We start from the raw sequence: 10468 nt of genomic DNA, 5'->3' as shown, positions 1-10468 counted from the left end.
ATTTATTTTATGTTTTTTTTTTTTTTTTCAATTAACATTTTTTTTCTAAAATTTAGAAATTAAAAAAAAAATTATACATTAACTACAGTTTAAAAGGAATAGTGATGTCCTTGGCAGTGGATTTATTTTATGTTTTTTTTTTTTTTTTCAATTAACATTTTTTTTCTAAAATTTAGAAATTAAAAAAAAAATTATACATTAACTACAGTTTAAAAGGACGCCGTTTTGGGCAATTTAATGGTGCAATTTAACAGATAGTAAACATAAGGCTGAATTGAGTATAATTGAAACTTAAAGAGTACGGAAATGACAAAAATCAAACTTAAAGTACTAAAACGACAAAATGTGAAACTTGGAAGATGAGTTTTGCATTTTGACTTTAATAATATAATTGGAGATTTAAAAAAAATAAAATAAAATAATAAAGTATAGAAGTAACTCAAGTATGGAAATTGGAATTAAAAAGTATACATTCGGTTCATGATCTTTGAATTACTTATTTAAAAAATATTTTTGTTAGAACTAATTGAAACTGTTTATTATTGCAAAAAACTTAGGGGGAAATGGGCATTTGACCTTAATTTGTAAACTATGTAGCAAAATACTCTAGTTCTGAAACTATTTAACAAATTGCCCCTATTTTTTAAACTTGATTTTATCAAAATCGAGTTTTATGTAAAACTCGATATCCTCAAAATCAAATTTTGTATATATTTTTTAGTGTAACTCGACATTAGTAATGTCGAGTTCCACTTAAATTTTCTTTTTTTAATTTTAGTGTCAAAATATGTATAGAACTCAACATTGCAATATCAAGTTCCACCTATAACTCGATTTTGTTAAAATTGAGTTTAAAAATAAAGGCATTTTGCTAAATAATTTCAAAACACAAGCATTTTGCTCCATAATTTACAAATCCCCTCCCCCCAAAAAAAAAAAAAAAAAAAAAATTAAAGGTCTTTCGTGAAAAACAGCAAACTTTCAACTATTTTCACTTTTCCGGACAGATTTGTTTGGAAGATGAATAATTGTCAACTGAACTGAGTCGCCCAGATTGGGAAGTAAGAAATGTTTTGTTTAGAACATGGCACCGATAATCGCAGGCTATATGCCCTCTTTGATGGGGTGCAAAACACAAGCATAAGATAAAGCAGGAAATTTCTATCACGTAGAAAGCCTAAACGGTCTGCAAGAAACCTTAAAAATAAAACAAGGTAATCCAGTATCTTATAGATCCAGGGTACCCATATAAATTCAATGATACATGAGAAATAAATATTGGAGTGGATGTCAAAAAGACAGCATAAATAACAACTATTATGTTCAAGGTTATGCATATCTCTGTACTAACAACAAACTACCCCAAACATCTTGAACTTGAATCTTTGGTGTTAAAAAAGGACCTACTTAACAGCTCTCGGCACACCAAAACTGCTGGGGAGGTTGTTTGCAGCACCAAGGCACCAACCATAAGAGGTGTAACAAGACCCAAGCTTAGAATCCAAAGAAGCCAAGTTCACTGGCTCTTTCCTTCTCGAATGTTTCGAAGTACTGATAAATGATTGTTACTGCAAGCAGAATCCCGGTCCCTGAACCAATTGCTCCCATGAAATCTGCCAACACTGTCAATGCACCAATACACATGCCTCCAAATGCTGCAGCAGTGGGTATGTAGCGGTTCAGCTCTTTCTGTAAGTTTGACTCACGATGACCAGGCATCACCATTTGTTGTTCCTGCAATACCACAAAGTATATAAGATGACATGCTGCCAGGAATACAGATGATGACTGAAGAAAGCATTGCTACATTAATACACTTGTAGCTCACTCATCTATCAGATTTTTACATCCACGTGACTGAAGAAAGTATTGCTATATTAATAAATATTTTTTAAATTAAAACAAATGATGAAAGTTATAAAAGAGAGCCAGTTTAACAGTTGAGACCAGATGCACACCGGAGACAAAGAAGGTCCTTCATTTCATATATACTGCTCAGGTTCATAGCCAAATTGAAGAGATAACTATAATCTTTTATAACTACAAAGCTTATAAATCACTTCAGCAATTTGGCATTCAACTCCCTCAACAGATGCTATATTTTTTTATGACCAAAATGCAAAGAAACTTGTAGAATTGAAGACTTCAAAAAAAGTAATTATTAATCATTCAACTTATAAATGTAAAAGTGTACTTAAACTATATGTTGAAATAATATAACACTGCCACAATTTATGATTTGCTGAAATGATATCAGGGATAGTTTTTATTTTTATTCGTAAGTTACACACACCAAGTGAGTTTTGAAATTTGAACCCACATCCTCACCCTTCACCATTCACTCGTTTTTATGACAGAAACTGCTATTTGAGCTCATTGCCCAAATGATAATATGGATCTACGAGGCCAAACTTGATACATTTCCCAAAATAAGTACCAACATCAGTGTAATGACACACTAATCAAACACGCTTTATATTTAATTTAAGCTAGGATTGTTCTCTGAAAGGAATGGCTTCCAAATCTCATTTTATTCTTATTAGATTGTTTTAAAAAGTTACAAATAAAAACTCGTGTTTCTTTTTAGCTTTCCAAGGCAAAATTTAGTAGAGAAGATTTCTGTGATGCCCCAATTTGATTGATTGTGTGATGTGTGTGGGTGTGTGATGAGTCCCACATTGGGTATTTACTGGGTAGATCTGGGCTTTATTAACAACAAGGAGCCTCAATTGTGACTAGTCCTTTTGAGGTATAGTGCAGTTGTAGCTAGCGCTTTTCCTTAGGTCGTTACATATGGTACCAGAGCCGACCCAGTAACCCCTTATGGGCTTAGAGACCTACCCACAAAGTAGGCCCTAACAAGGAATTTAGGGATTTAAGTGGGGGAGATTGTGATGCCCCAATTTGATTGATTGTGTAATGTGTGTGGGTGTGTGATGAGTTATTTTGAGGTATAGCACAGTTGTGACTAGTGCTTTTCCTTAGGTCTTTACAATTTCAATTTAGGACCTACCCAACACATACCATTTGAGAATGCAACACATATACCATTTTAGAATGTAACACACATTCTAACACCATCCCACCCCCATAATAGTTCCCCAAAACATAAGGATAAACAAAAAGGAAGACTTATGCCTATGAAGCAACAAGTTATTGCTTTGATTATCACTCCTAAGCTTTGGCTCAAATGGTTAAAATGATGGGATGGGATAGCTCTTACCCAATTCCTTTTTTGCTTCCAAAGGGAAAAAGTTAACTTTTCTTGTTGGTGCGACAATGATTTCAAAATAGGACCCATGCTACCAATATACCAATTCATACATTAAGACATATCCAAATCCCACAGTATCCCCTTACAACTTGAGCCAAGGTCCAAAGATAAATAACAAGAAAGTTCTCCACTTTTTGAGGATATTACATCCTCAACCCCATAATGAATATCCCAATTTCTTTTCTTTTTTTTCCCCCTGAAAACATCAGTCCTAAATCATGTAGCCAAAACTTAAAAAATTTTAGGTGGGTGTGTGCGCGTGTTTTTGGGTTTTTTTTTTTTTGGGAGGGGGGGGAGAGGTCAGGTGTTCTTCACCTAGATATAAGATTCATTATGGGATAGAGTGAGGAATTTAACCATCAATGTATAGTCTCAAAATTTTGTTACAAGGACTCTCCAACATGTGTCTCAAGTTGTGGGTACATGGAGCAAAGGCTCAATTTACAACATAAGGGAAAGCTAGATTTAAAGAGCATCTCATTTCTTCCCTTCTTCAACTAGAAGATTAAGTTTTTAGTAACTTAGCTCAATTAACATGGGTGGTTCTTTATATGCCTGCAATTGGGAACATTGTTAAATAATTTTCACATTTTTAATACACTTAATAGCATGGTTTCATGGCAGGCCTGCCAAAATACCTATTGTAGCATTGAGTCCGATACTACTTCAACCATCTCCATTAAATACTCTGAAAGATTTCAAAATATGCAATTTGAAATTCAAGTATAACTTTTATGATGTGCAATGTGCATCTCATGTTCAACTTTTAAATAGAATTACATTCAGTGCAACCCTCTCTAAACTCCATTATGATACCTAACAGTGTGTGCAAGACTGCAAGGTCCAAACCCAACCTGCCTTCCCATCCACATAACATAAAATTAATAATAATTATTGAGTGTGAGTTTGGGAAGCACGTTTCCCAGCGAGTGCACAAGTACTTTTTTCAACAAAAACAACTTTACAACTGGGTCCAATGGCACTATTCACACATTTAAAAATTATTTTGCTACAGTGTTTTTAGTTTTCAACAATAAGCGGTATCTAAACAGACCCTAAATGTTACTGAAATGAAACTTAACATTTATATTTGAAAAATTATAATAGAGTTGAACTTTATAACCATAAGAGCATCCACATCAGTTTATTTAAAAAATTTTGTCCATTTTACACTAAAAACCTACTTTTTCTATTTTACACAAGCAATTTGTAAAAACACCCACATTAGATCATCTATTGTACACTATCTTTTCTTTAAATAATCATTTAATATTATTATTTTATTATTTAACTTACCCACCTACCTACCACCCACTACCCACAACATCCACCACACACAGTCTCCCTCTCTATTTTTCAGAACAACACTCTCTCTTCTCTCACAATCAGCCATAGCCTTTGTTGCCAAACTGCCCTCCTCTCTCACGATCAGCCATAGCCAGAGCTCACCTTGAGCTCCGTCTAGGGCCGAGAGCCCCAAATCCTTCGCCATGCCATCACCGGTGGCAGCAAAGATCAGCTGCAACACCGCCACAAACAGTGGTCCAAATCTTCACTCTCATGGCAGCAGTGAACACTCCACCCAAGCTTCCATGGCAGCGGTGACAGTAGCTTTGGCATGAGTTTTGGTTTGATTTTTTATTGATTTTGGGTTCCATTTTCTGTTGATTTTTGGTTTGATTTTCCATTGCTTTTTGGTTGGATTATTATGTGTTGTAATGGTGGTGGCGGGGTGGTACTGGATTGTGGTGGTGGGTGGATGGTTGATCGGCTGTGCTAATTTAGATGAAGAGAGGGAAAGGGGGAGAGAGAGTGAAATGAGAAAGAAGAGGGATCTAACCGGTGATAGAGAAAATAGAATAAAATATTGATTTACAAGGATACAGTAACCATGTATATTTACACGGTTACTATAACAGATGTGTAAATATACACACTTATGCACCCACTAATGTGGGCTGTTTTTGAACAAAAATGTGTAAATTTGAGCATTTTTTCTATTATACACACTTATACACCCACTGATGCAATTGATCTAAGAGCAATCGCCAAAATCTTGCATAATACAAATAGTGCATCATTTTGCACATTTTAACCCAAAAAATGCCCACATCAGTTAGTATAAAAGTGTGCAAATATGCACCATTGCCATTGTAACCGTGCATATATGCACGGCTACTGTAGCTCTTCCATTTAATATTTTAGTATTTGTTTCTCTCCCCTCTATGTACCTCCAATTCACCTCACTCTTTTTCTCATTTCCTCTCTCGCCTCACTCTTACCGATCAACTCTCTCATTTCATCAGATCAACTCTCTCGCCGACCCACGCCGCCAACCCAAGCCCCATCACTGATCTGTTGGTCGCTTTTTTTTTTTCTTTTCTTTTTCTGGTTTTTTGGTTGATTTTGGGTGTGGGTCGGTGGGTCTTTGGGTTGATCGGCTTGTTTTTTCTAGTTCTTTGTGTCAATCTTGATAAGTGGGTTTTGCTTAGGGCGAGACGTCGATCTTGCTCAGGGTGAGGCGTCGATCTCTCAAATCAACTCTCTCATTTCATATGGCTGGGTTGAATGACAGTATGTGGGTTATGTTGGGTCTGTGAGAGAGATGACAATGTGTGGTTGAGTTGGGTCTGTGAGAGAGATGACAGTGTTAAAGAAATGAATATTTTATTGAATAAATATGTAAAATAGATAAACTGATGTGGGTGTTTTGTAAAAGTGGGTGTGTAAAATAGAAAAAGTAAGTTTTTTCTTGCAAAGTAGATGGAAATTTTGCACTAACTGATGTTGTTGCTCTAAATGTGCAACACAACCGGGTTCAAAAGTCCAATCCGATCATTAGTGTTCAAACTCAGATAGAAGTACTTTTCAAGTAGAGTTTTATACTTCAAATATTAAATAAGGATAGCTTTTCATATAAATAGGGTGGTGGGCTGAAACCAAGTTGGAAGCTAAAATTGATCCATAAAACAAATTTTTGTGATCGGTTAGATTACCGATTGTTCCAAAAGCTTAAGATGTTAAGATATAGTGAATTTAACCATTTATCCATAATTCTAACACTCCCCCTTAATCAACACGTGATATTTAATATTTTAAATGAGAGGTAAAGTGAAGTTAGGGGTCAAACTCAAGATTTTTTTGCTCTAATACTATGTTAAATTACCAATTGTCCCAAAAGCCTAAGCTGTTAGGAATTTGTGAATTTACTCATTTAACCATAATTCTAACATGAACAACAAATACATGCAAACAGTAAGAACACAACGATATACAGGACCAATTCAGAAACATAGCAATTTATATCACCTATATATGACCGATTTCAATTTCAAAATTCCAAGAATTCCATCTTCATAAGAAACTAAGACAAACAAGAAATAAGGCAAACAAACAAAAAATTGAAACCCATGAGTTTGTCAACCCTGACTTACTGTTGAAACCACAGGAACACTACCCAGTAAAATCATGAAAGAGATGCACACACATACATACTTGCAGAGGATGAGAAAATTATATCACAATGAGTTCTTACCTTAAGCTGCTTGGCAACATCTCTAGCAGATGATCCAGAAACTTCAATCCAAGTTTTTGAGAACAATGCACATGCTGACAACATAAACACTAGATAGAACAGTGCATGGAAAGGATTGGCTGCCATATCAGCTAAGCTGCAAAATCATATGCAACATATCAATTCAGGTTTACTAGCATCATTATAATGATGAATAAGTAAAAGCGCAGATAACTTGCAGAATGGATTCTTCAATAAGCCTCCATTCCTGAATTTCATCGTGCATTCCGTATGGATACAGCAGGATACATCTCCACGAATAAAAAAAAAATAATAGTTTTATGGATATGGTTCAGATACTGCAGGATACCAGTTGAATACAGCATTCATATGCCTGGGTCTAAAAATGAATCTCTTTTGGGGCATGTTGGGCCACAGGAAGGGGGGTTCAATATGCAATATCTAGTATTTGAAGAAGTTAAAAATCCTTGAAATTTTCAATTTCTATGCACATCATACATGAATTATGGATCCTGTTTACTTCTGTTATTTGTAGCTTATAAAATACTTTTGTTTATGTATATTTTAATTTGGCAATGTTACACATGCACCCAATAGGTCTTGAACCCATGACCTCATCCCCCACCTTACTTTACAAGAAAGCAAGTGTAATTTGATATAGAGCTCATTGACCATTTGTGTTTATTATTATTATTATTATTATGTTTATTATTTGTCTTGTGAAGTGTAAATTACTATATTACAACCTTAAAATATATTTATATACAAGCTGAGTTCTGACTGAAATCGCATCTCCCCTTATAAAAATAGGGGGCAAGGTCATGGGTTTGAACCCACTGGCTGGTTGCGTCCACATTAATTGATTAATGTATTACGACTGTATTGTATCCCAGTTATTGAAAAACTAACAAATCACTGTGTTCAGATCATATGTTGTTTTCTTTTAATTGCTAACAACACACATAACCAATAGGTCTTGAACCCCTACTCTTATGAGGAGATAATTGAATTTGGGCTAAAGCTCATATCACTGACTGAGCTGCTCATATTGTATCACAGATAACTAATATCCAAGTATGAATGCAAGATCAAATTTAAGACAAAATACAATCTCTAGAAGAAAAAATAAAAATTCTTAATTACCTTGATGGTGCAGTGATATAATATGCTAGACCACCGACAGGAATAGATTGACCACTGGAATATTCAGATTCCTTCCATTTACCCAAAAGATTTACCAGAAAATTTCCACTGTACTTCCTGTAGAGCAGCTGCACAATCACCAAACCAAAAATAAAATAATAATTTCAGATATACATTTGAAGAGCAAATCGAAGTTGTTGATACAAGAGCAGTAGCTACCTGGGAGATAAAGTAAAGATTGGATACAAGTGCTGAGTGTAGAATAATGGGCATGTTGGAGGTATAGAAGAGCTTGATTGGATATGAACCCTGCTGACCACGTGCATTCTTTGACCTCACAGGCAAAACCACACGGAAACCTTGGAAATAGATTACAATTAGGAAGACCAAGACCGTAGCAAGCAGGTTTGTGACATTTGGAAGATTCTGGCGATAAAAAGCCTCCCGGAGAGCCCGAACCTTGTCGGTTCGAGTAATCAGGAGATGGAATAGGGCAATAACAGCACCCTCAAATTCAGCTCCTCGTCCACTGTTAATAGTGGTGGGACTAAATGCTTTCCAGATAATATTTTCACTGCAAATATAAATATATATATACTTCAGAAAATACATTAATTTTATATAAAAGGAGAGCAGAATGAATAGTCACCAGATATTGGTTGCTATGAAAAGTGAAATTCCAGAGCCTAGACCATATCCTTTCTGAAGAAGCTCATCTAAACAAATGACAATGATACCAGCAAAGCAGAGCTGAATGATAATTAGAATGGCATTTCCAACTCCAAGTTGGCTAACACTACCATACATGCCGGAGAGAACATAGGCAACAGCCTCACCCACAGCAATCAGTATGCCAAGTAACTTCTGAGCACCATTCCTGGAGGGAAAGTCAAAGTCAAAGTCGTCATGATGAAGCAGCAGCAAAAACAAGAAACATCTTCAAAAGAAAGAAAGAAAGAAAGAAAGTTTTCTTACAAGAGTGCGCGATCCTCACGCACATTATTGTCGACTTCAATGATCTTGGAGCCAGCAAGGAGTTGCATGACGAGTCCAGAAGTGACAATTGGGGTGATTCCAAGTTCCATGACAGTCCCTCTGTTGGAAGCAAGAATAACACGCATCCAATAGAATGGATCTGCACCTGTTGTAGAGTGTATGCCATAGAGAGGGAGCTGACTACATACCAAGAATATGAATAGAGATATCACTGTATATATCACCTTCTCTCTGAATGGAACTTTTCTATCAGCGCTCTCAACTTCTGGCAGGAATGAAAGAAATGGCCTCACCAAATGAAGCACCCTAAATCCTCCTCCCATCTGCACAATCAATAAGAAACAAATCACCAATACTAATCTGATTACTTCGCAAAAATCACTTCTTTTTAAACGAAAATTATGTTTTTAGTTCCAAATCAGAGAGAAGCAAACAAATTTTACAACAAAGAAAAGATGATTGATTATACATAATAGCTCAAAATTAAAACCCAACATCTATCTATCAACATGAATGTTTGCATCTATTTTATTTATTTATTTATTTATTATTATTATATATAAATACATACATAAAATAGTAGTCGAAAATCGAATAGATAGATCTTGAATGAAAACAGAGAGAGATTATATTATATTAAGAGATTTTTGTTGAGGTCCAGAAAGTAACCTTTAAGAGTTGAAGAAGATATATGCGACTGATGAGAGTTTCAAATGAAAAAATAAATAGATAGAGAGCACCAGTGGATCTGATGAACAAAAACAAGCTTAGAAGTTAGATCTATCAGTTTTATTAAAAATAAAGAGGGAGAGAGAGAGGACGCACTTAGCCACGATGTAATAGCCATTTAAACTTTGACGTGTGTCAAACAACAGTGACGTGGACTTCCCTCACAAAGAGAGACGGCATGTTTGACCCATTATCTGCTTTGAATTTTTCTTTTCTTTCTTTTTTACATATTTGAATTTGTCTTTAGCTTAGGTTATTATAACTACTTGGCGTACCTACTACCTATACGGCCTGCGCCTGCTGGCTGTGCAGCGGAATTATCTATACAAAAACATTATATGATTTTTTTTTTTTTTTAAGAAACATCTCACACAAAATAGGGGGAGATTCTAGCCTTTTACCCTCTATTTTTTAAAATATTTTATAATATATTTATGCTTTGAAACTATTTAAGTCTATGTTTTTATTTCGAAACTCAATTTTATTAAAATCAAGTTTCAATCAAAAAACTTGATTGGTAGAAAATTAAATATGAAACAATCAAACTTTAAAAAAAAAAATATATATATATATATATATAGAATTAATAATGGAGCTTACATAGTCATAGTATATTACATTAGTAACTTATAAAATTAAATTGTTTTTAGTTAGAAAAAAAAAAAAAAGCTCATAAATATAAAATCATTCAAACTTTCTCTTCCTCTAATTTTATATATAGAGTTAGATATATGATTATGATTTTTATGGTTTTTTTATTTTATTTTATTTGACTCATCGTTTTCTACATT

The 10468-nt window shown here is 34.5% G+C and overlaps 1 protein-coding gene across 1 annotated transcript; it reads right to left on the bottom strand.

Moving 5' to 3' along the window:
- Positions 1-1198: 1198 nt before the first annotated feature.
- LOC112000095 (uncharacterized) lies at positions 1199-9751 on the bottom strand. Its single transcript, XM_024032198.2, has 7 exons — positions 9618-9751; positions 8928-9271; positions 8602-8829; positions 8172-8526; positions 7953-8080; positions 6810-6945; positions 1199-1734 (listed from the first exon to the last, which is right to left on the bottom strand). The coding sequence occupies exons 2-7, from the start codon at positions 9269-9271 to the stop codon at positions 1495-1497; spliced, it is 1431 nt and encodes a 476-aa protein (XP_023887966.1). The 5' UTR covers positions 9618-9751; the 3' UTR covers positions 1199-1494.
- Positions 9752-10468: the final 717 nt, after the last annotated feature.

Source organism: Quercus suber, unplaced genomic scaffold (genome assembly GCF_002906115.3).
Source record: "Quercus suber isolate HL8 unplaced genomic scaffold, Cork oak 2.0 scaffold_2, whole genome shotgun sequence".
Classification (NCBI taxonomy): Eukaryota; Viridiplantae; Streptophyta; class Magnoliopsida; order Fagales; family Fagaceae; genus Quercus; species Quercus suber.
This window is presented reverse-complemented; position numbering and strand designations above follow the sequence as displayed.